The 26,109-nt window shown below is 42.7% G+C and overlaps 1 protein-coding gene across 7 annotated transcripts in view; it reads left to right on the forward strand.

Moving 5' to 3' along the window:
- Window positions 1–2,392: 2,392 nt before the first annotated feature.
- Window positions 2,393–26,109, forward strand: part of CARMIL1 (capping protein regulator and myosin 1 linker 1) — a 191,893-nt gene continuing 168,176 nt past the window's right edge. For 4 of the 7 annotated variants that reach the window (XM_068194213.1, XM_068194233.1, XM_068194223.1 and 1 more), the window contains exons 1-2: window positions 4,952–5,201; window positions 6,835–6,932. In XM_068194213.1, coding sequence (XP_068050314.1) covers window positions 4,967–5,201; window positions 6,835–6,932 — 333 coding nt within the window. In that variant the 5' untranslated portion in view covers window positions 4,952–4,966. Of the gene's footprint in view, window positions 2,979–4,951; window positions 5,202–6,834; window positions 6,933–26,109 lie in introns of those variants that run through there. The other 3 variants (XM_068194254.1, XM_068194269.1, XM_068194260.1) reach the window with 3 other exon arrangements.

The following is a 26,109-nucleotide window of genomic DNA, read 5'->3' on the forward strand; positions in this document are numbered from 1 at the left end:
ACACTGTGGTAGTGTCAATACATAGGCATTACTGTAGTTGGAGAAGGAGGAGCAGCAGCCTGCCTGGGCAATCATGTTCTACCTCCTGACTAGGGAACAAGGAATAAGAAACTGCATTTTGCTGATTGAACCTAGTCTTGGAAGCACTAATCCACCTGAGCTTAATTTGTACTCCCTACCTCGAAGCAGGTCCAGTCTCCTAAGCACCAAAGCAGGAATTATATAGTAGCCCCAGCAGTGCTATTTCATTAACCTGCAGTGCTGCTAATTAAAAAACACAAACCAAAACAAAAGAAGCCCTGCCTGATGCCATCATTCATTCTTCTTTTCTTTTTTTCTTAACACAACCTGGGCTCAGCGTATGTGTCAGCTCATGGTAGGAAACTGGTGTGGAGGACATGGTAGCAGTAATCCAACAGAATGCTACAGGCAGGCAGGCATGGAAGTAGCTCATCATTTTTGTAGCTGATGCATGCTGAGAGGCCAGTGGATGTCTGGCAACAGCCAAAGAGGCAAGGTCCATGCTTCAAACACTGTGTCAGAAACAAGACAGTGGTGTAGCAGCATGAGAAACTGTCATGCTTAAGAGGTAATAGATCCAAAAATATGTATTTTTTGTAGAGTAGGTGAATAGTGATGGAATAAAAGTTATCTTTCTAGAAGTTTTACCCGAAGATAGGGAATTAGACTCAATACATAAGTAACTATATGAAATTTTATGGCCTTTTTTTATGCAGACTTGATGGTCTAACTTTTCCCTCCTGAGTCTTAGAAAATATATGAAATTCTCAATTCTTTTTTTTTTTTTTTCCTTCCTGCCAGAACAAACAACTCAGGCCCAGGTTCATTGGTGGAAGTAAGCCTATGTGTATCCAGTGAGCAAGAAATGCAGTTTTCTGCTGAGCCATGAGGAAAAATTGGCAGAAAAGGAAGGAAGAGGTCAGCAGGTATTCTGTGTCCATCATAAAAGGATGCAGCCACAGTAAGGAAAAGAGAGCAGAGGAGAAAAGGAATACAGTGCATTTTATTGAGAGATAATCATATCCAGATAAGATTAGTTGACATTGCTGTATATTAAAAGCACACAGCTTACTTTATTCTTTTACTAATATATTAATTTTTTGTTTATTTTCTTTTAAAAATGTGTTTATTCTTTACATGTAAACAGCAAACTGTAAAGACTGCAAATCGTATTCATCAAGGCAGTAAAGGTATCTGCATTGGTAAAATCATCTCTGACAATTTAGAGATCTGGTTGGTGCCAAGAGAAAACATGATACATTTATTTGACAAGTGACACCAATTTCAAAGTGGTCATGTTTCTTCTGAAGACCACAGTATACAGTAGTCAGTGACACACAGGAGTGTGGCAGTGTGGTACTGTACCAGCAAAATAACGCTTATCGAAGTCACATTCTTGCTCTCACTGAATGCATTCCAGATTTTTTAGACATAAAGGACTTTGATCTCCCAGATCCACCACACACTTGTAGAGTGCTTGAAATATGAGGTTTATGCAGTAATCCATCCCTTTAGGATGGAGGGTGACCAATCACAGTCCTGCTGCAGTGAAAATGATCCTTTCACTGAAACCAGGCATCACTACCAGAAGCAAGCCAAAGAATTTTCAGGGCTGCCAAGCCTCTTCCTTCGCTCTCATCCAATAAGCATCTTTCTGTGCTTATATTTATGAGTGCAATTAGGCAGCTCGCGTGCTGTGTTTCTATAATGTGGCTGTTAACGCATGACAAAACCCCTCGATGGCAAAGTGCAACAAGCAAAAATGCTGCAACTTGTGGGTTTTAATTTGGTCCTGAGAAAGGAGGCATGTTTGCTTCCCTTCAATGTAGCACAGGCTCAGCAACACCGAGGCTCCCTGCACAAGGAGTTCGCTAAGCCCCATGACGTTATCTCACCACAGGTGCCGAGGCACCCGCCGTCCCCATGGAGATGAGGTGACGAAGCCAGGGAGAAGCAGATGAGTTCGGGACCAAAGGTTAGCCTCTTCCAGGTCTCGAAGTGATCCAGCTTTTCTGGAAAGGAATTGGTCAATCCCTTTCCCAGGCGGCCAGGACTGACCTGACGATGACAACCACCCCCTTCGTACCACAAACCCGTTTTAATGAACCCAGAGGAGAATTCCCGCGGGGCAAAGGCTGAGGGTGCAGCTGCGGAAGGCACGGTCTGCTGGGGAGGGCCGGAACTGCTGCCGCCTCAGGGGGTACCTCGGCGGCGGGGGCCGGCCCATGCCGGTGTAGCCGGCGCGGCCGCCGGCAGATGGCCCCCGCCGCAGCGCCGATCGGCGGGATCGGCCGAAGGAGGGGCCGGCGTCGCCGCGCTAAACCTCCCGGCCCGCTGCCCTCCTCCTCCGACTCCCTCGCCGCGATGGCTTCCTAAGGGCGATGCTCCCGGCCGCCACCGCCTCCCCGCTCTGTCGCCGGGTGCTCGGTGGGCGCGGGCGAGCGGGCGGCTCCCGCGCGGTTCGGGGGCCGGGCCGGGGCGCGGGCTCCAGCCCTCCCGGGGCGGGGGCAGCCGCCGCCTCCCGCCGGTGCCGGGCGGGGGAGCCGGGCAGCGCGCAGGCGGGAACGGGGGAGCCGGTGCGGGGGCCGCCGTGAGCCCGCAGCGCCGCGCCTGACGGCCGCCTGCGGACCATCCATCCCTCCCTGGAAATGCCTCTCCTGCCCGCGCCGGCAGCCGGGGGCGGCATGTAGCGCGGGGGGAGCGGGCTCCGCGGGGGCGGGAGAAGCCCCTTCCCTCCGCCCGCTCTCGCAGCCGCGTACACACCCCGTGCTCCGCAGCGAGGCGCACGGCCGGCCCTCCTCCTCCCCCGCCCGCTGGGTGCATGCCCGCCTCGCCCGGCGCAGGGACGGCGCGCCGCTGAAGCAGCCCCGCCGCCGGGCACCCCCGGGCGCCGGGCAGCGCCGCCGCCGCCGCCGCCATGGCTGAGGAGAGCTCCGACGTCCCCAAAGAGTTGATCGGTAAGGGACGGGGCATGGCGGCGGGGATGGGGGCTGCGGGGTCCCGGGCGAAGGTGCTGCGGGGGCAAGTTTGGAGGCCGCCGTGCGCGGGATGCAGTGCTGCCGGAGATGGGGCTGCAGGGAATCCGGGGGTGGGTCTGTGGAGCCGGGGAAGCGCCGCGGGGGTTGGCCGGAGAGCCCGGGGGGCTCCGCGAGGAGCTGGAGGGACTCGGAGGAGCCGGCGGGGGGCGGCGAGGCCGCGTTGCTGCGTGCGGGGAATGGGCGGGCGAGGGCTGCGGCGGGCAGCGGGGAGGCGGCCGCGGGCAGGGACTGAGCCTTCGGGAGCCACGGCGGGGTACAGTGTGTGTCCCCGCTCCGCAGCGGTCTGTCCAGGGTGCCGGCAGGCTGTGAACGCTGGCAGACGCGCTGGGAAGCTGCTCCGGCTCCCCGCACCGCCGCCCGCCCGGGGCACGTCCTCGGTGCGCCTCAGCCTGGCGGCACGGGCTGCAGCTCCACTCGGTGCTTTTTTATTTATCCTCCCGGGTTCTGCGTAGTTTAAGAGTCGTTTTCCTCTGGACGTAGGAGGGATGAGGGTCTTTGTAATTAAAGTTCTATGGCCCCATGCACACAAGCCCCCATCCTGCGTGGTATGCGCTTAGGAACTCAGTCACAGGTGATGGTGAGGATCTTGAAAATGCTGTCACCGCTTTTGGGGAGCTTCCAATAAATGCATCATTACACACGCGGCGTGTGTGTAACCAGTGTCATTTGGGGATAACAGGTCTGATGCTCCAGGCCCTCAGCTAGCTACCTTGTTCAGGCCGAATTTCCTTTGGTTTTGCCTGTTGAGGAGCTATCTAAACATCTCACCAGCATTATAATAATTTAAAGTGTTCTCTTAAGGACAGATGGAAACAGAAATTTGTCAGGCAACAAGGTATATGTGGCATTGAATACAATCCTTCAGACCTTGTTTAGGTAATTTACATTGTTGCATTTCCTTCAGTTTCATCAGTCAGCAAGTGGTTTTAGCATTCATCATATATTGGTGAAATCTGGGTGGACATTTGCAGCTGCTGCAGATTTTTTTTCTGTAGAGTCAAAATAACTCTATTTTGCAGTCCTTATGGTCTCCAAACCATGTGGTTTACATGAGAGACTGTAGTCCGTAGCTTTCTGCTAAGAGAAGTGATGAGCTGGGAAGAGTTCTAGGAGTAACTATTGTTAAAAACATTAAGTTTTCCTATTTTAAAGTGGCCAGGCATGTTTGAGGTGCTAATACACAGTATTTCTTACTCTGCAAGGGTCTGCACTCTAGTGTTGTAGGTGAGGTGTGCTGTGTACTACAGGGAAGAATAAGGTGAGCATCTTCACACATCCCCTCTTCTGGGGGCTTTGAACAATCTTAAGAATCACCCCCTCCAGCCCTGGTGCCCTGCACCCACTCAGCTTGATTTGTCAAGGGCTGTTCTGAGGTGTGAGGATCTGTTAATGTAGATTGGTTGAATTTCTAGCTGTATTTTGGTGTCTGCATGTTAAAAGTTAACTTTTAAATAGGCACTTTGTAATAACAATGTTTTGAGTGCAGGATGAAAAGATGTGCTTTAACGTGGAGTGATTTGAGTATGGAGAATAAACTGGGGGTAGGAGTGTTTGAGCTGCAGTTTTTGTTCTGTTACTCACTTCCCGTGTGACCTTTGTCAGGTCTCGTAGGTCACAGTCTTCAAAGAAACCCTCTCTTACTGTTGGCTTGCCTGGATCCACTCCTCCCAGGTGTGGATGTTTGAAGCCTCCAGCATTAGAAATGGATGAACACTTTAAAATGTGAACCTTAATATTATGTTTCCATCTCTCGGTCTGAAAATTTACTTTGTGAGTCCACTTGCCACCCAATGTGGAGGGAATTGTCTTCAGTCCCATGGAGAATGTCTGTGAAATCTATCTTCGCTCTGAAGTAGTGTTTCTAGTCCTTTCAGGCAGATAGAGCCTTGTGAAGAGCTGACATCCTGATGATGCTTTGTGCAGTTTGGGCTCCCAGGCCCCTCCTCTCCCTATGGCTTGGTGGAGTAAGAGTGCTGGAGCTGAGGGCTTTTAGTCATTCCCACTTCTGCTGTGTGGGACCCGTGGGACAGCAAAGCGTGTCTCTACATGCAGGTGTGTCAGGAGGAAGTCCCCTGCTAGATGTAGGCACTTGGAGCTGTTTGTGGGAGAGGAGAAACCGAAAAGCACAGGCTGCACGTGGAGGTAAAGTAGCAGAGACAGCAGCAACACCTTCTGCTAGGAGACAGGACTTGATGAAAAAGACTCTATGGTCAGCTTGCTTCTGAGTTCCCAAGCAGGGGCATAAAGGCCAGAAGTGGGCATTACCCATGGGAGAGGAAGCCTTGGGAGGGCAGTTCACATGGGGCTGGACTTTCCCCCGGGTTTCGCTTACCTGCCTGCTCTAGGGTCTCGCAGCCTGGCTCCGGACCAAGCGGTTGCTCCGGGAGCCGGCCGCGCTGGCTGCCTGCCACCGGGGCTGCCGCGGCTCGGGACAGGCTTCTCGCTGGGCAAGCCGCTGCTACCGAGGAGCTTCTGTTTCCTGATAGGAAAGTTAAAATTCCTGGGGAAAACATGGCGATTCTGCAGAAGGAGCTCTTTCTGGTGAAGAATCTCTATGACCAGCCACGTTTCTGACTTGCACACCCTTCTGCCCCGCAGGCAGAACACTGTGGCCTGGGTTAAACATCCAGGCTTAATAAATGGTGTGTTGTTTGTGCTAATGTCTTCTGACTACCGGATGAAAATTGTGCAGAAAAGCGCTATACAGAGCACTATAATTAAAAGCCTCAGGAATAGCCTATTATCTTTCATTTTTGCTTTTAAACTTAAGCGTGCCCGAGGGCAAAGTGTGTGTGTCTGGAGAGGGTGGAGACTTTCCTTTTACAGATGCCTGTTGGGCTGGAAATAGGTTAATGTGTTTAAAAGATTTCTTTTTGATTCTCTTTCAGTGGGGGCTGGGGAGTGAAACTTACGGAAGGTGCCAAATTGGCTCTTCTAGATGAACTCCTCTGTTTATCTCTCAATTACATCAGTGTCAGTAGTTGTATAAGCTTTCTAGACACAGTTCCCTGTGTGTATGTTCCTTTCAGGCCAGGCTGCAAATGTTCAGGGAAAAAGCTGGTTCGTGTCATACTTGGCAGAGACTGTGTGGATGTGTGTGTGCATGTACATATTAAAATGTTATGGCAACTAATGTAACTTTGGTGTTGGCACCATGGAGTGGCTACGTTGTTGCTGGGATTTGGACCAAGACCAATGTTGCCTCCACAGCATCCTTTGCATGGCTGCCAGGTGTTACTATCTGGAAGTCTGCTTGGTTTGCTTTCCTACTTCAATGCACAGAGTGCAAAATGTGTGAACAGTTGCTCTTCCATTGCCTGACCCATTTAGCCTCCTTGATATTAACAGGAGGTTGAAATTTATGCAATGCAAGGAGCTAATTTGCTTCAGTAAGCTTTTCAGGTACAAATAATAGCAGTGAGGAGTTTGTTGTATTTTCCCAGAATGGAGCTAAGCACTGCTGTGTCTTGTCTTGGGAATGCTTTTGATAAGTAAGTAGTGCTGGAAAAAAAAGATCAAATTGTGTTTAGAATCCAAGCATTTGACATCAATAATCCTATCAGAGTAGACACAAATTATTGTATAGATGGCATACTTAGAAAATTGCCCTTGCATTAGGTTGTGTTTAGAGCTGGTGCATGTGCATGAGACTTCCATGAGTGCAAGCAGTTGGACAACATAGCTCTGTGTCTTTCTGAAAACTCAACAGTGGCTTCTGTTTCCTTCTTGTGTTGACACTGAAGGTATTTAATAAAGGTATTTTCTTTTGTTTCAGAAAGTGTCAGAGATGTTATTGGGAGGAAAATAAAAATTTCTGTCAAGAAGAAAGTAAAGCTGGAAACCAAGGGAGATAAAGTGGATAACAAAATATTGGTAAGTACAGTAGAATGATTCTGATTACATATGCAAAGAAAAAGCCAGTATCTTTTCAGAAGGCATTAATTCTTCTCTGGAAGTATTCTTTGAACTTTGTGTGTGCCATAAGATGTCCATGTATTTTATTTTCTTACTTTTTCTTGCTTTCATGATAGCCTGCGTAGGAAGTTGGTGTGCAGCTGTGCATGTGTACACACACTTGTTTATCACTGAGTTATTTTTCAGAGTTTTGGGTATTGTGTTGTGGACTGATGATAAAGCAAGCTATTATCAGAACCTGTTCTAAAATATTTTGCTGCCTTTGCTGGTTAGGTTTCCTGTTGACATCCATAAGAGTTTTAAGTGGCCAAGAAATGCAAAATGAAGTGTGTAGAATTAATTTCGAGAATCTAAAGCTGTTATGCAGTGAAGAGCAACAGCAAAACTGTTGGGCTTTTGGAACTCAAGTGACTATTTGTGTTTTTTTGGTATTCTCTGTTAAGTCATGCATCTGCATTTTAAAATAAGCGCTTAATATGTGGGATTCTAAATTGTTCTTAAAACTCTAGTTGAGGAGTGTCAAATTAATCTCACTTAAGTATGCTTTCCTGTTTTCCCAAGAATAGTTTTGCTAGCCTCTCTTGATAGGAAGAAAGCTGTGGTAATGAGCCTCTATATTTGCATACTATCTTGAATATGCAAAAAGACATGGAACTGTATTTCCTTGCTCTTTTGATACATTTCTGTCAGGAGAACTCTTAGAGTAACAAAAACAAAAAAGTACAATGCTGCCATAATATTTTGCAAGATCTAGGATTTGGTGTCATGTGCTCGGGCTGTTTTATATTTGAAAGTTTTGTCGCCGAAGCTGTCATTACAGATGTTAGGTACATTCTCCATGCAGATGTGCTATTTTGTCTTTCAAAACCGTAACTTTTAATCACTTCTGAATTATCTTCTTAAAGTACATGTTTCTATCCCTGGGCATTAAGACTGTAGATCATGACTCACTTTTTTGTGACAGCCACTACTTAAAGGAACTTGAAATATTTTCTGCTTAATATCTACCCATGCTATATCTAGTGCCTTGATTTACAGTTTCTGTACTGGAAATAGATTGAATATGTGAATGTTGATTGATTGTCTCTATTTATTTGAAAGCCATGTTTATAGGGAAGGCTGACAGGTTTCACTGAAGTGGTTACACTTGATTGACTTTTTAACTTACATGGAATCATAACTATTATCAATAATGAAATATATTGTGGAAATACTGAAATACTGTTCTATACTGATGGGACCAAGAGAATGTCAAGCTTTGAATCATCAGTGAGGTTTCTGAGGGATGTACTACTTGGCAGTAAAACACCTAAATGTGATGACTTGGGTGGTTTTTCTCTCTTTAATCTCCTAAGGTCTCAGGTGGGGGTCTTTCACCTTCCATGACTGAAGAGGTACTGAAAGGGAGAGAACTTTTCACAGGTTCATGAGTTAGTGAGCACTACTTGTGTACATACATGTAGGTTTCAGTGCACAAGATAAGTGTTTCAGGGAAATGATTTACTGGATGTTGTCTGGTATAACCACTTATTTTTTGATGCAGAAATGCAGGGGATTTTTATTGGTGGGGAAAAAAAAAGGTTTTATTCTTAGAGTAATTGATTATTGATTGCTGGAATTGGATTTTGTGTTTTCCTTTGCCATAGAAGAAAACTGCCTTTTATGAAGCTGCACAAATCACTAAAGGTGCCTTTTATGCAATGTTTCTCTGACTGTGTAGATCTTTACGTGGGATTGTTTGGTTTGTTTGTTTTTTTTTTTTTTTTTTGGTTTTTTTTTGTTCGTTTGGGGTTTTGGGTTGTTTTTGTCATTTTGGGGAGTTTTTTTCTTTTTTGCAGAGGTGCTGAATATTGTCTGCTGTGGCAAAGGCCTGTAGAGACTGTGGTTAATTTTGGGGATGCAAAGTTCTATGAAATGCAGAATGCTCTGAAAAAAATTACACCAGAAACACTTTAAGTTTTCTACCTCAAATTAATGGAGACTTTTTGGCCTTACTTTGTCAGCACAGTCTCACTTCTTACCTGCGTAGTAGAGGACATATACTCCTCTCATCAAAAGAGTGACACTGAAAATAAATAACTTTGCTTCAGAAGTGAGTGCTTAATACTAAATGCTACAGGAAATCTGCCTGCAAAGCTAAGAATTTTTGTACTTCAAGCTGGAACTTAAAGGTTTTCAGTAAATAATGCATATGGCCGTGTTCTGACCGGAGCAGGTAAAACCAAGTTGCTGTGCCTTGGGTGAGCCTGTCAAATGGAATGCTGAATGAAGTGTTGGCAGCAAAAGCAGTTCAGTAATTAAAGACTGTATCCTTAAGTGAATGCAGCAGAGGGCTCAGATGTGATTGCATGGGCAACCTTTCTGCCAGCACTCCTTGACTCCCGAGAACTTGGTTTTGAAGCATTAATCTTCTGCGTACTGTCTCTTGAATGCACATGTGGCAATGGATTGCTTTGAGATTTTGGGTTGAATTTATCAGTAGTTGCGTGTTTATAAGCAAATTAGGTGCCACACTTTGGGTCCAGCACTTAGTAAGGAGAAAATAGCAGTTGCCCTCATTTAGGTCACCCCAGAGCTGTTGTGAAATATGCTCATGGCTTTAGAGGAGGTTGATCACAGAGGCTGGCACTGAGCCCTGACACCCAAATCTGCACTTTAATTAAATGATCTCTCATCCTTTCTTCCTAGAAAACTCCAGCAAAATCACTACCACTTTGAGCAAGTCATTTAAAAATGACTGCACTTGGCAGGTAACTATAAAAACAGTTGACTGCTGGCCCTGTTGTTCACAGTGTATTCAAGGTGCAGAGTACTAGAATATGGATGTAACCATGTTCTTGAATCACTCTGCTATAGGAAATTCCTCTGAAAATTAAGATGGAAATTAGAATCTGAGACTACAGAAAAAACAGAGCAAAACCCCTGGTGTTGCTTGCAATAGGATCCCAGTGTTAAACTGGTGAAGTTGGTGGATAAAGACCATGCCTGCCTTAAGATGCTTTGGGTGCCAGAGTTTGGAAATTATGTCTCGGGATCTTGATATAAACCAGATTTTTTCAGTCTGCACAAGGAGTTTGCTGCCTCAATAATCTCATTCTGCAGTTATTTAGCTTTTCAGTTAGTCATATTGATGCAAAACAGTAAACATCATGATCTGCTGATCTGCCTCTGGTCTGCTGACACCAAATCTCATGTGTTCGGGCAGCAAACAGGTATCCAACCCTGAAAAGGCAATAATCAGCTTGAACAGGCAGAAAAATCAGTCCTCAAGCGATTAGGGCTAAACCCCAGTGCCATCTGGGCACTCTGGCAGAGCCAAGCTGCACTGGGGAAAGTGAGGAAACGTGGGCATATGGGAGACCTTGAAAGGTGACAAGGTTCCCCACAGGGCAAGCAGAACAGACATGGTGGGGCTCCCCAGCAGGGCACAGTCCCACTGTGGGCCAGGGAGACACTCGGCAGGACTGGGCTGGCAGCTGAGCTGCAGTGGCCCGCTGCCGGGCCAGGCAGCTGGCTCTGTGGGGTGGCCTCCGCTGGGAAAGCGACCGAGTGCACGTGTAGATGTGGTGTTGCCCAGGCCAGAGTTGAGTGCCGGAGCCCTGGCCAAGGCTTGCTCCTACTTCTAGGGTGACACACCTGCACTGTGTTGGCTGCAGGCAGCCCAGCTGTGGCAGAGCCCTTGAGCAGGCTGCCCCAGGTGGCCCTCAGCCAGAGGCAGAGTACTCCTGCAGGAGTGGACCCAGCTGTGCTTGCCTTCAATGTGATGCTCACAACAGTATTCTTATTGGGTTAAAATAGATAACGACGTCACTCTTTTCTAATCAGTGGAAGCTTGCTTTGGTTTTGTGTGATTGTTTTGTTCAAACTTGTTTTTTTTTTTAATGAGGACAAGGTTTAAGGCATCATGCTAAGTGAGTGCCTGTGGTGTTTTTCCTCACACTGACAACTTCTGACCTTCTCTCCAGTTTCAGCTTAAGCTGTTGGGTATGGAGAGGTCTCAGTTGTGATGATAAGAGGGGAGTGGGGGGAGACAGCCAGAAAAAGAAGAGAACACTCCCTCTCTGAGGCCTCCACCTTTTGCCACCATAAGGAATCAGGCAGAATGCCCTGTCGGTGTGTATGAGATACTTCAGTATTTTCTTTTCTTTTTTTTTTTTTTTTTTAATCCAGAGGATTCAGTGATTATTTCTAGGGACAGGGCTTCTTCTTAGCTTTGGTATTTGTGGTGCTGCTTTTCCCTCCTCAAAATAGCCAAGATATCTGTTTATAATTTTGTTGATTATTTCCTACTGTGTTTTCTTCCTCTCAGATTTATTGTAATTAGCAGCAAACACTGAGAAGTTAAAATGTGAGCTAAAGCCAATATGTGAAATAAATGTGACCAACTCCTTATGAAATATTGATGTTTTTAAGAGTGGTTCATGACAGGTCAGAATTCAGGATTCATCTTATTTTTTGTCTTTACTATTAGGAAAAGAGAATATTCCTGCTCTAGTTGCCTTTGAGATTAGTTTTCCTTTCCAAAGTAGTACTATTTTAGACATAAAAGATAAGGAAGTATTGCAAGTGGCCATGCTGTCTATATGTTTGGTCATGTTTCTTTGCTTTGTTGCTGGGTTTATTTTGATTTTTTTGTTGTTGTTGTTTTTTTTTCCCTAACCTTAAGGCTATAGAATTGTGTGATGTGACATAGTGACCAAAAGCACTTTATTAGGAAATCCCATTGAGGAGTCTCTGTTACGCTTCTGCCCTCAGTCATTTACATTCTCTTTGTTAAAATATCACAGTGCTACTTCTCAAATTGAGACAGTTGCTTTGGCAGGTGGCTCTCCTTAAAATGTACTGTATGCCCAACATAAATTCACTGGGAGCAATTCATATGTCCTTGTCACTTTCTCTGGGACATATGTTTCCTTCAGCTTTTAAAACAAAAAACTGAGTTGACTCCTGTCAAAGAAGTTTATATTTTTTCTATGCACATGGTCTGAGATTTCATGTTCTGCTTCTAAAGACTTTCTTATAAAGACTGGAATGCTATTTAAAAAAATAAAATCTATCTGTGTTTACTTTCAAAGGAACAATTATGGCCATTTTGTGTGCTCTCCATGTGGCTTCTGAATACTGCTTGAACAATGTGGCTGACTCTCATGAAGCAACAGAGAAAAGCCTGAGCACCCGTGCCTGTTCACCTATCAGGGTGGCAGTCTCCAGGTGGAGGCAGTAGAATTTTGCACTGTCAAAACTATATTGGGATTAAAAGCTCTGGTGCTTGTTTTCCATTGCTCATCTTTTGTCTTGATCCATCCATGATACTCAGTTTAAACAGAGATGAATTTCACATCCTGCCTTAAAAAATATGCACTTCTCTTAAACCACTAAGAGCATGAAGCTCACAGGGTTGTCTAAGGTTGGTTTTACATAAAATGTGTGCAATCTCACACGTTATATCATGACAGCTGGTGTGTGATAATAATGTTAAATAGGGACATTCTTTAAAAATAATGGTGTTTCCTCTTCCCTGCCCAGAATATTGACTGTTATGACATATATCTTAAGTGTGTCTTTATGAAGATGAAAGGAGGTAGGTGTTGGTACATCCCTCATGTCAGGAAATCTAAGTGAAGTGAGGTAGGGTAATCAAAAAATACTTATGTGAAAATGTATTTTAATACATTTACAAGGTGCCTCTTAGAAAGCAACTGAACTGTGGCCTGTAAGATTGCTACAAAAAACTGAAACAAGAAGAGTACTGCAGGAAATAGAATTTATAAATTCAGTCATGCAGTTGCATATGTTTCCAAAATAGGAAACATTTAAAAAAAATACACATGTGCAAGTTTCATTGAAATTTACAATTATGTTACACACTGATCCGTAAGGTTACTTCTGACTGGTGGGAAGATTTACAAACCAAGCATTCTGGAGTACTGTGTCCAGCTCTGGAGCCCCCAGCATAAGAAGGACATGGACCCACCTGTTGGAGTGAGTCTCCCCAGGGATTCTCCTCTCTTCTCCATGCTTGTGAGACCCCATCTGAAGTGCTGTGTCCAGCTCTGGGGCCCTCAATGTAAGGACATGGACCTGGAGTGAGTGCAGATGAGTACCATGAAGATGATCAGAGGACTGGAGTACCTCTCTTATGAAGGTAGGATGAGAGAATTGGGGTTTTTCAGCCTGGAGAAGAAAAGGCTCCAAGGAGACCCTATTGCAACCTTCCAGTACTTAAAGTGGACTTATAAGAAAAACGAAGTCAATTTTTTTTAACAGAACCTGTTGTGATAGGAAAAGGGGGAATGGTCTTAAACTAAAAGAGGATTAGTTTAGACTAGATGCAAGGAAGAAATTTTTTATGATGAGGGTGCTGAGGCACTGAAACTGATTGCCCAGAGAAGTTGTGGATGCCCCATCCCTGCATGTGTTCAAGGCCAGGCTGGATGGGGCTTTGGGCAACCTGGTCTGGTAGAAAGTGTCCCTGCTCCTTGCAGGGGGTTGGAATGAGAAGACCTTTAAGGTCTCTTCCAACCCAAACTGTTCTGTGGTTCAGTGATTCAGTGGTTCAATGAATTGCTGGTGATAGTGCCTGCAAGTGTAGAAATTCAAGATCATTTCTCACACCTAGTGTATTCTTTCCATGCTTTGGGAGGACAGAAATACAGTTTGTTTCTTCTCCCTTTCTGTAGTTCTGGGCAACTGGTACAGGCAGGGAAAGGAAAGAAAAAAGGACTCCTTTTTCAGTGCCCTTAAAGCACCTGCTGTTATCCTGGCTCATGTACTTTGCATTTGCACACTCACCTGCAGTGTTCTGGAAGGAGGAAATGTGGACATGATCTCACTCTTAGCACGTTCTGGTTTTGTACACAGCTCTAACAGTTATTGGGGTAAAAAAAAAGTGGTGGGAGGGAGGAATCCACTGTGGCTCTGAATTGATCATGGAATCTTTCCTCCTGTCAAGTTTTTTGTAACCCAATTAGAAGGCATTTCCCTTTTAAACTGCCACACTCTTTCTACTTCTCTTGCTGAATATATAATGTACCAAAGTGGTTTGCTAATGTGCTTTTGCTTTGAGAGGGCCTGACTCCTTGCCACCATTATTTATGAAATGGAGCCTTCACTGAAGGGAAGGATTTTCACTGAAATCTGTGCATAAAAGAGGCAGAAGGCTGATTATTACATATAATTTCCCTAAAGCTGAAAATAAAAAATAGAAAATGAGCATTAGGGTCAACTTCTTGTCTCGGTCACTCTTTGCGATTGGTGGCTTTTTTTTTTTCCCCAAGAAAGAGAAGACTTGGAGGGGAGCAAAATGTGTTACTTGGTAGACATATATTTGTGTGGGTTTTCTTTTTTTCTTTTTTTTTCTATTACAGCTTGTTTCATCTGCCTGACTTACTTTAAGAAAAAAACTTCTCATGCAGAGAATGTGGTTTACTTTGGTGTAAGTAGTGTGAAGGAGGACACAGTAAACTTGAAAATGGCTGCAAGGGCTCCTAAGTGAAAAGTTAGTGCAGTGTACTGTGAAAAATGCTTCTTGTTGTTCAGAGTCCTTCTCTTCAACCATTCTTGTGGTGGAAAAATTGGTGAATGCCACTGATTTGTTTGATTATTAAAATACTTTAGCTCACCTAGAATTCTTTTTTTTTTCTCATGGTAATTTTGTTCTGTGTAAAGTAATTACAGGCCCAGGATAGAAAATTATCCTTTAAATTTAGCTGCTGCTAGTGGTGCTCTGTACACATACCTGAGTCCCCAGACTGATTTCTGCCCTTGGTCCTGTCTTATTTCTCCCCGTTTCTGAAACATCTACTCTGTGTCAACTCATGGATATCTTTGTTGTAGCGATAGCTTCCCTAATTTGATTATTTCAGATGACAAACTGTTAGGATGCAAAATGTTATTATAAGAGCCAGATTCTTATAACCTGACACTCCTGAAACAGATTTAACCAAACTAATTGGTGTGCTGGATGAGGGAAGAGAGAGCCTGGCTCAGGGAGTTGGGGTTGTAGAATAAGATCTGAATAGCTGTGGCATGTGAAATTTAAGGCTAGCACAACAAAACAAGTTTCTGCTATGAAGCTCAGAAAAGGAGTCACATTGCTGGTGTTGATACAAATTAAAAGGGTTTGTGGGTCCTGTGGGGCTACTGGAAAGTGTTTGCAGGGTAGAAACTGTCATCAAGTGAGGAGTAGCTCTTATTTGAACAGGTTACATTTCTGGATCTTCCTTGCAAAGTGACCTCTATAAAAAAAATACACAGTAATTGTGGTCTGGGCCTGTTGGTGTGGATGTTGTGCAGTTTATCCCCTTGGCTGACAAATGACATTCGTATCCCTGCATACAGTAGAAGGCCTGTGTGACAGCAGGATGGGCCTCAAAGTGTGCATGTGGAGATGGAAAACTGAAGAGATGTTGGGTCTATATTCCCCTCAAGATTTTCATCCTTCATTACATTTTCAAGTGGTGCTTGTTTCCGTGCTTTTTAGATCAGTCAATAACTAATTTTTGCCCCTTTCCGCGGCTGAAGCAGTGGTTAGCAACATGCTGCTGTGAGGTAGACAGTGGTCTGTTTGGGATGTTTGGAAACACTCTTAGACAGGTCTTAGGAAGCTGAGGTCATTTGGAGCAAGCCATTTCCACTTTGTGCCTCAAAGATGCTTGCCACAGGCATGTCTTTATGGAGTAGCCAGTTAAGGTACACATCACTTGAACTGCAGTCATTCCCTTGTACCTAAGACTTGGTCAAACCACTGCTTTTGTGAACTCCATGAAATGTTGAGGATTTGAGAAAAGTTATAGATACCTACTTCTTGGGGCCAGGGAGCAAAACAAGAGGGTGAGATGGCTGCTGCAGGGCCGTTTCTACTCAGATTTGATTGGAGGAAGTGAATGCCTGTTGACTCCAATCTGAACTGGGAGACAGGGTACTGCTGTGTTTGTTCAGGGTCAACCACTGAACGAAAAGGCTTCTCCCTCTCTGCCTTGAAGACCTCTAGCAAGACTGAAACTATTCACACAAAACTATTGATAGAGGGAAAGCCTTTCAGAGGTTCATCTCTTAACAAACACTAGAGGCTGATGCTTAAGAATGATACCTTTTATAGCCATGTATGTGAGCCTCTACTCCAATGTGGAGCAAAGGAGCCTTAGGAAGGGAGCAGTGAAGGTAGGTCAAAGCAGATGTTTGGATTTTTAGTGAAGCTGGGTTCAGATGGCAATCTCTTCTTTTGGTATTTACAACGTTGCAAGTAAATATTTGAAGAAATATTAGCTTTGTTAGGTACTGGTGCTTTGTTGAGTAATAATTTCTGCCACCTTGGTAAGTTTATTCATATCCCAAAACTAAATTCGTAGCATGAAAAATGAATTATAAATATAACAAGCAGCTTTCTTGACTGTGCTATTCTTCACATCTGCACTTTGCAAATGCCAGAAAACTACAGGCTTTCTCTTTTCTTATTTCAGGAAGGTGCTGAAGTCCCTGTATTTTTGGTAAAGCATATTGATGTATTCTGTGTACAATTGTTGCTTACACTATGGGTATCTTTATGCTCTCTTTCTTACCTTGTGTCTTCCTTTCTACTGTCCTTCCATATCCTCTGTTTCAAAAAGTCCCTGGAAGCTTTCCTGTGTGCAGACTGCTGTCAGGACTGGGGTGTGTTTTTTAGTGTACCCTTTCTCACACTAGTGTGCCTGTTCTTCTAACAGCCCATATTCCCTGACTTTTGTTTCCTTTCCTTACAGAGATAAGACAAATATCCTCAAATTCCTCAGTATCCCTGCAAATACAGGAATGATGGACCAAACACGATGCTGCTATGCTAAAAAGTATTGTAGGCTGCCACAAACTTATTCTGTATACATTTTTATCTTGTCTTGCTGGCCAGGTTCTCTGCTTCCTTGTACAATTTAATCAAAGTCTATGCTAGGTCTATTTTATTTGTGCCATGGTGGCAGTTTGGTTCAGGCTGGACATTACAGTGTTCTTTGTGTAATTTGGCTTTAAGTTCTTTCCACCTTTCCCAAAGCAGCTCTCTTTGGTTAAAAAAAAACAACATAAAAAAAAAAAAACAAAACAACCCAAAACCAAAAAACCTCATCATTAAACACCAAACCATCTGCTAGCATCTCAACAAAGTGCTGTGCAAATTCTGCTTGTCCTGAGGGAAAGCAAGGCAGTACATCGGACACAACTCACTTGCCTTGCTCTCTCCACATCTCTAGGTACAGGAGCAGTTGAGCTGAGAAAAGGGAGAAAGTTAAAAGAAAACAAGTAAAGAACTGTAATATAACACAACAATTTAAATGTAATTAGCTGATGTGGATGGTGCCAGAGCAGTGTAAAGGATTGTAAAATAGCTTTGAAAGGGTTTCATCTGTGAATACAATGCTTTGTTGCCCAAGTTTTATAGTTCTAGCTCTATTTTGGGAAGACATCCTCTATGAGACTTGACTCTGCTGATGGAATTTAACTGCATTTTATGTAATCTGTACTATTTCCTTCACATGTGATTTCAAAGCCAGTTTTCTACCATTTACTTGCTTAGCTACACCTTGTTGGCAAACTGCAGGTGAAGCTGCATGCTGATTCTCTTGGGGTTCTATGGAGGCATGTCAACTGAAGTTTGGAAAAGCAGCTTATCTGGAGAAGTGTGTGTGTTCAGTCTTTAGCCAAAATGCCAAGAAAATTCTTCAGGAGTGACCTAATACTGCAGGGACTTAGGTTTTTTGGTTGGGTTTTTCTGTTGTTGTTTTCAAATTTTAATGGTTGCTTGTTTTTTTGCCTACACTGAGTACTACTAAAAAAAGCTAAGAGGTGCAGCTCTTAGCTCTTACAAGTTGCATATTCAAATTAGAAAGATTGTAGATGGTTGCAGGTTTAATGGTGATACTGAAAATACATTGCCTTTTTGCCTTCTCATTGTTAAACTATCACCATTTCCAGCTAACAAAGATTTCTGAAACTGAGTAAATGCTTATTGTAAGCCTTGGAAATATATTCCTCCATGTTAAATATTTAAAAAAAATTTAGCCAAAAATAGAAAACATGAAAATACTAATTTCATGTGATTTCCAGTGTGATGCAATCCTTTTAATATATTTCCTGTAATGTTATTAGATGGTCCTGCTATTGTTTATATGTGCATGAAATTGTGTGAAATTTAAATTCTGCAGGTTTTTATACGGTATTAGTATATCACAATGTATCCTGAATGCAATTTTAGTAGGTTTTTGTTCAGCCTGAGGGCTTAAGTGTGCCCCAAATACATTTTTCTTCTATTTTATGTTTTCCATCGTTTCTCTGTCTTATTTTTGTATTTTTATCTTCCATTGTTTATTTTAGAATATTCCTTATGTTGCTTTTCTGTTTGGAGTGCCTGTTTCCTCTCGCCATAAAGACAATTGCAGACAGTTCTTTGATATCAAGACTGGCCTTAAGGACATACTTATAATTGAAGGAAACATTGGCAGGTCAGCTTCTGGGCCTCCCCTTTCACCTCTTAAACTGCCCCAATCTCCCACTGCTCTCTGGGTTGTGATTCCTATGATGTCCATGGTGCCTCTTCCTTCAGCTTGGAGTAGCACAAACCTTGTGTGGAAGGGGTCAGGGAATTGTGTTTGACACAGAGCACTAGGACCAACTTTCCTCTGCCTTTCCTGAGAGCCAGAGCTGCCTGGTGCTTGTGCTCTGTGCCTCAGAGCAAAGGCAGGGTGGTGCCTGGGAGGAGGAATGCCACCATGTGTGTACTTCGAGATGTGCTGCAAAGAAAGCTTTGCTGTGCAGTAGCCTCTCTGTTTCAAGTCCACAACTTGGCTGTTCCTTGTGTAACTTCATGCAGGGGAGCTGGAAGAGGCTGGACTGTACTGGGGGAGGAGGTGTCTCTGCTTGCATAACTCCTTCTGTAATGCTAGACCTCTCTCTTGCCAAATGCAGGAATCTGCATGGTGCTCAGCTCCAGAATGTAATGGGAAGAAGGGATTCACTGGTTTTGCTGCTCTCAGAGCATTGAAGAATTGAGAGTAAGGGAGTCTAACAGAAAGACTACTTGCTCTCACCAGCCTTTTTATCATACATGTTCTATGAAGGGCCAGCCTCAGAAATGTTTTCCCATGTCATCTTCACCTCCTTTTTTTTTTTCTTTTTTTTTTTCTTTTTTGATAGTACTTCTGAAAAACCTCAGCATGTGCAAAAGGGAATATATAGTGTGACAGAACTACCAAAAAGAAGAGGAATAACTTTCTCCACCTCCCATGCGTCACTGTTTTTGAAGTGGTAATAGCAGCTTTTCCTGGAATATAAAGAGGAAGAGCTGGCAGGGACATGAGGCTCTGTCAGAAGCCTGGCAGGAATTAAGCAGGCTTCCCTAGTTGTTCTTGTATTTTTGTGTTCTCTTCAAGTGTACTTTCCATGGACCCAGCAAAAATACTGCACTGATCTCACTGGGCTTTACTTATTGGTAAGAGAGTTATTTACATTAGATATTGGTAAAATAATTTGAGAACCTTTGGGAAAATAAGTTCTTTTCATAAATTTATTTATTTACTTATGGCATTGTAGTTACCTTTGAAAGAGCAGCTGTTGTGGTTTCACAACTTTTGAAAAGGTTTTATTTCTGTAGAAATACCCATGTGGGAAATTTAGCAAATGGACAGAGGATTGCAGAAGTGTTTTAAAATAAGGTGCACAGACATTGCTCCTCTCTCCCCCAAAACTGTTGCAAGCTGTACATTAGTCTTTGGGTTCAGTTCTCTGGCTTAATTTATAATATAATAAAGTAGGCTAAAAAAATCCTTAAACATATAGGGTCCAGATGCATTTTTGTGAAGCTGAGTTGTTTAGTACATTGTGGTCCTTGCCACTTAGTATCTTGAAAGACACTGAGTAAGTTGGGTAATTGACTTTACATTCATGGATATTGGATGACCCTCCCTTGGGGAGCAGAGAAGTTTTCATAATTGACCTTTGGATAATCTGATGGTATTATCTTAAGAGAAAAAAAATAAACCAAAAATACATGGTCAGGTGGAATTGGTCTTGCCATGTCATTTAAACTTTGGTGGTGAAAATCCATTAAACATCAATCTGTTATATTTTTGGCTTTCTGAATAATCCATCTGTTCACTTATGTTGAACTATATCTACTCAAGATGTGACCTGAAACTGATTTTGGTTTCTTTGCTGTAATCTCTTTGTGGCGTAAGAGCACTCTCAGGTGGCTTTTAGACCCCACACACTTGCAAGGTGAAGAGTGGATTGGATTGCCCTGTCCAGTGTTTCTGGCACAGTCCAAGGATAAGTGGATCTTTTGGTGTGTGATGGAGCCAGGCCAGTTGGACGATGCATTAGGTTAATGCTTGGGGCATTTTGGATGCATTGGCATGAGGAAATTTAGTATCTGGGTTTCAGCAGCCTCTGGCTGTAATATTTAGTTGATGCTACTCCAAGAAAAATACTCTTCTAATTTTTCTTTTTTAATTCCCCCTGTGATGGAAAATCTGTCCTAAGCTGATTTTAGCATTACATGGAGGTAAAGATTCATAGTGGGTTGCAGTTATCACTCTGCCATAGAATGATAAGGTTGCTTTCAAGCATCTGTAAAGGAAATATTGATGTTTTTCCATTCCTGTAGGTAGAGTTCATGCATAAAATGAGTGTTGAGCTTTTACGTGTGCGTAGTAATCATCCCTCCCAGGAATGTATGCCAATCCCTATAATGTGGCACAAGCTGATGCTTTAGATGGGTTTGTGATGTAAAGAGCTACTTTGTTATATATTGCCTGAGAGATCACACATAGACTATATAAATTTCAAAGACTGTAATGTTATACTCTTATTTTAAGGTTAGTAGAGTAATTGAAACAAGAGGCAATAAAATCAAATCTTCTGAGCCCAGCATGCTGCCTCTTGCATCAAGATGGTGTTTGGTTGCTGAATGTGTTTTTCCCCAGACAGGGAGTACATCTGCAGATTCTGCAGGGCCCATTTGTTTCCGCCTGAGCACAGCCCTCTGTTGACACTTGCTGTGAAATACCAGAGCCTGGTTCACCTTCTGTGCTGCCGAGTTCTTGTAGCTTTATCTTCTTCATTTATTCATTATTAAACGCATGCTTTCTGCTTGACAAGTGCTATAAAATCCCTTTCACTGTGGCTGAACCTCTGCTGAGAGTCTAGAAGGGTTACAATTTTTTTTTTCTGCAAATATAAGTATTCTTACTTTCTGCTGAAGTGCTCTTCAGACCAGACTCCTTAACAGGCTGGTAGATACTCCCTGAACTTCTCTTTAAGCCCTGTAGTCAATAAAAGATAAATGCTAGATGTTTCCAGATTCCTACTGGAAACAGAAACAAGAATGTCTTGTGTGTTGGAAAAATAGTTCTAGAGGTTTGATAGTATATTAGCTCTACATGAAAATTAATGTTCCTACTGTGTAGTTTGTGTGCTATTACATTCTTCTGTATTGATGTAGCTGGTGTGCAGCCCCCATTAAGAGCACAGAGCATAAAACTGAAAGGTATGCATTTCTAACATGGGCTACAAGAGTTCTAGATTTCTGAAGCTGTACTTCTAAATTAACTGAGTGTAGACATGCAGTGTTGAAGTTTTTTAGGTTATTTGAAATTTTATGATTATTTGAGAAAAACAGACAAATCAGGGCTTTGGGTTTCCTTCCTAAGCTGTATCTTATGTAAGCACTGTATGGTCTTTCTATTCTTATTAGGCGTGTTCTGACTTGTTTTTATTACATTATATTTTATTTATCATTTCTTAGAAGAGCATTCCAGTATTTGAGAGCTATAGACATACCTGATACTAAGCCAGGACACCAGGTTTTCCTCCAAAGGGAGAACAACAGAGTTAACCTCTTGATACTGGTTTGATAAGAAGGTATCTTTCCAAATACAGGCCTTTGTCTTCTGATTCTTCTCAGAAAATATAACCATGGCAGATTTTTAGTTCATTTTTCACCTGTGTATATTTACTTGTTTGCTTTGAAAATAATCAGTTTGGGACTGTAAGATTCCTTTTGTGTCTGATTCATCTCTTGAGTCAAGAGAGGTAGTAGCCTCAGGATTTCTCCTGCAGTTGAATGCAATGCCAGCAGTGACCCAGGACAGCAGTTTTGCTGTCTGAGATAACCAGCAGTGGAAGAGCTGACTCTTCCCCTAGAAAAGAACAAAGAAGTAGATAGGAGACTGTCTGAAGGATATTTGAAAGCAAGGCCAGGGAGAATGAGATCAAGGCCAGAGAATTACTCAGACTGCTGAGTGAGCTTTCTTTTTGCTCTCTGTACTTGACAAACCACAGCTGTGAACCTTGTTCTCCTCTGTGCAGCAGAAGACCTGTAAGCAAAGGCACAAGTTTCTTTCTCAGAGCACAGGTCAATTAGGGTTTATCTAACTGGGTGAAGAGAAGGTGAGAAGAAAGCAAAGGAGGCTTTGGGGAACTCTGTCTACATGCTGAATGTTTAAGATCATTATTAGTAAAGAAGTCCAAGAAATTGAACCTTCCAACACCTCAGACTTGTGGATTTTATCTAGTTTCAGCTGTGATCATCTTAGCAGTCCCACAGCTTCACTCTTACCTGGCCAAGGGGCAGCTGTACGTCTGCTCCAAGCCCTACAGCTGCTGAAATAGCTGTCAGGTAGCCATGAGCATGGCAGATGGTGTGCAAGGCTCCTCAAAATGCTGGCTACCAGAAACCAGTTCCTCCTGACTCGTAGGCTCTTGGTCTCCCACTCGGTGTTGAAATGGTGGGACAGTTCCCTCTGGGTCATAGCATCTCCTTGGAGGAGAGATGCTGGATTCCAGGATCAGTGTGCTGCTGATGGTCATGGCCCTTGATAGACCTGGAGTCAGTACTGGTTTGGTTTAGCTCCAGATGTACCACTACCCCCTTCTGCTAAGGAGTGCTGGTTCGGCCAAAAGTGTGGTTATTAGGTGAACACTCTTCTTTTCAGTAACACTGGATCTGTTGGAATGCTTAAGTTTCCAAGGCATAGGGTCAAACTTTCCTTTCTTTTTGAGCCACCAAAAGTGTGGAAGTTATGGGAGCACTAATTGGAATGAAGTGTGTCATATGCAATGAATGAGTAATTGGATAAATTTGTATCCTTACCTCCTCAGTGTGGTCATGTGTTTACAAAAATGCCATGGTGTTTGTTTTTAGGTGGATTTAACACCATTCCTTGAAAATCTCAGGCACATGTGCAGAGCTCTTTCAGCACTTGCTGTACAGAGGCTTGCATCTGCCTTACTTGGTATTTGTTCGAATGTTTTTTCCACACCCAAACTTGCAGATGCTAGAAACATTTCTGTTGTGAATATTAATGTTTGTCTTCCGTGAATACTCATGGGGCAAAGCCCCAGTATCATTTCTGTGGGTACTTTTTCAGTAAACTTTGTTTATCAAACATTTTTGGAAGAAGTGAGCACTTGTGTGAGAACATTAACCTACAACTGCTGGTGCTTGCTGAGAACAGTGTGTGGTTGTTGGCTTAGCCTTGCCCTCTGAAAACAGTGCATTACTGAGGTATCCACTGCTTTTGTTCTTTCTGCCTTTTGTAATTTTTTTGGGAATGATTGTGAACAAATATAAACTTGGAAATAATCTCCTGCCCCCCCCCCCCCTTTTTTTTTTTTTCTTTTTGGCGCTTCTGGTATCTGACAAGATAACATTGTATCAGAGTACAAAAGAATGGCATTAACTCTGAATTGCACTGCATTTTAGCTGCTGTGTTTATTGGTGAAGAGTTAGAAAGTTGGGATCTGGCAGCTTCTAATGACAGAAAGCCAGAATGAAAATCTGTCACTTCAGGTCCTGTTGACAGTCACGTCTGCTGCCATGCTCGTTTCTTTAGATTAGCTGGTAATAAAACTCTGAACAGCAGCTCAAAGCAGTATATTGATAACTGAGTGAATGTTAAGTATGATTATTGAATAGCATTAAATACTGAGGTGCAGATGTATAAAAACCTCTAGGCAGAAGCATCTAGTAATCGAGTGGAGCTGTCACCTATTACAGCCATCACATAAATCATCCTACGCCCATTCATGATGAGTCTGTACCTTGGGTCTTCCCCCCATGGCCCCAGACCAAGACAAATCCGATCAATTTTGTTTATTTTTCCCCAGCAAATTAAAAAGGTGATTATTTGCGTGGAGTGAGAGAAATGGTTTAATGACAGGAGAACAAGGTCTTGAATCCTGGACTTAAAAAATGTCAGGTTTCAGCAGCTGTCTGTTTCCATAAGAAGGCAGGCCCTTCTTGGAAAGGTGCCCTTCTTGGAAAGGCTTCCCTTTGCAGCTGGGAAAACACACATTGAGCAAAAATACAGTTTGAGTTGGGCTTAACAAACCAAATCATTAAAAAAAATTGTTTTCTTCCAACATCTTGTCTGCCTTTGATTATCTAAGTTATTGCAGTGTAGTTTTGATGCTTTCCAGTTTGTGCTTTCCAGTGAATTCCATGTGACAAGATCTCCTGGACAAGTGTTTTCTTTGCAGGGCAAGTTATTGTCCTTGAACACTAATAAGCTTGTGGTATTCTGGGAACTTTGGGGCAGACATAGCCATTGACTTAGACAAATAAATTACAATCTGTAGTTAAAAATTTCTCTTACACTAATATAGGCTGCCCTTCTGCTTTCAAAATGCTTATTTTTAGTGAGATATATATATTTTGCTTGCACATTATAGCAAACTATTGCAATATATTATCAAAGGGAAAACCTACCAGAAGGGAATTGTCTCTGACTCTAGATAATATCACCTGTAACTGAGATGTAAAGCTCTTCTCTGAATGAAAACCCTATGCAGGCAGATTTAATGTAAATAGGGAAAAACATATCAGGAAGCAGAAATAGTATTTAACAGATTTAATAAATACACAGTATGCAAGAGCATGAGAAAATATTTACAGTATTACAGGTCTGCTAATTTTTCAAATGACCTTGAAAATACTTAAGTGCTGATCTTCTTGTTAATGTGAAAGGATGCTGCTTAGGAAAATGTGGGTCTCGTAGGGGGTGGGTCAGGTCCTTGCAACTAAAAGTCTTGAAGATATTGACTGGTGACATTAGTATCTGGTTTGATGCAGTTGTGTACAGATTTGAGATAGACTTTAGGAAGGTATGCTAGGATTTGGGAACCATCCCTAAATAATCTAGTTTTGATTGATGAGGCTGAAAAACAGATATCTTTGCTAAGAAACCAGCTTGAAAACAATGTTGTAGCTTTTAAAGAAGAGCTATTGCTCTTTAGTAGTTAAATAGTGAATATGAGCTATATAAACTGTCATGAGAAACTTTTTAGGCCCAGTTTGATTTTGGGATTGATTCCTGTGATGCAAGAGGTCTAGGATAGAGACTACCTCTCTGTGTAGTCCAGCAGAAAGAAAAGACACTATTTACATGGTCCAGGATGCTGTGGAGTGACAATGTTGAATGACCATGTCAAATAACAACAATGAAAGACCACGATGAGTGGTCTTCAAGTGATTAATTTCTTTGCACTTCTCAGTTGTCTGTGTGTGTAGTGAATAAACTGACTGACCTTGATCCTTTTTGCTCTTCTACAAAAAGATTGTCTCGTTAGGACTTGCCAGATGTAAGACAGGATCAAATTTTGACTCACTTTGGAAACTTCCCTTATACAGAGGGATATGTGGTATAATCCTTTCTCTAGAAGTTAATTAGTTTCCATTTAGAAGGTCATTAGTGTTTAAAATGTATTTGAAAAATTTTCTAGTAACTTTGAGAAGTCATATACCATCAGAATTTTGCTGCTAAGCTAAGTGAGTTAAACCAAATTCCCTGGGCTATGTGATAGTTTTGTTTTTTCAATGAAGGAAATGCTTGTTTTCCTTTGAAGAGAAGTCCACTGATCCCTTGAAAACTTGATACCACAGTTGTTAAGTTTCCTTCTCTGAAAAACTATTCCCTTTCTGCTTTTCATTTTCTGAATGCTCTGTCCCTTCAAGCAAGGCATTACACTCAGGTTTATGTTCCCTTTGTTAAAGCATCTTTCTCTTGATAAAGTATTTTATGGAAATGTGGATAGTTGTATGATTGCCAGGGAGAGACCTAATATTTTTGGCACGCTTGGCTTTTGCAACTTTTCTCTTACCTGTGTTGAAAAT

This window comes from Anomalospiza imberbis, chromosome 1, assembly GCF_031753505.1.
Source record: "Anomalospiza imberbis isolate Cuckoo-Finch-1a 21T00152 chromosome 1, ASM3175350v1, whole genome shotgun sequence".
NCBI classification, from domain to species: Eukaryota; Metazoa; Chordata; class Aves; order Passeriformes; family Viduidae; genus Anomalospiza; species Anomalospiza imberbis.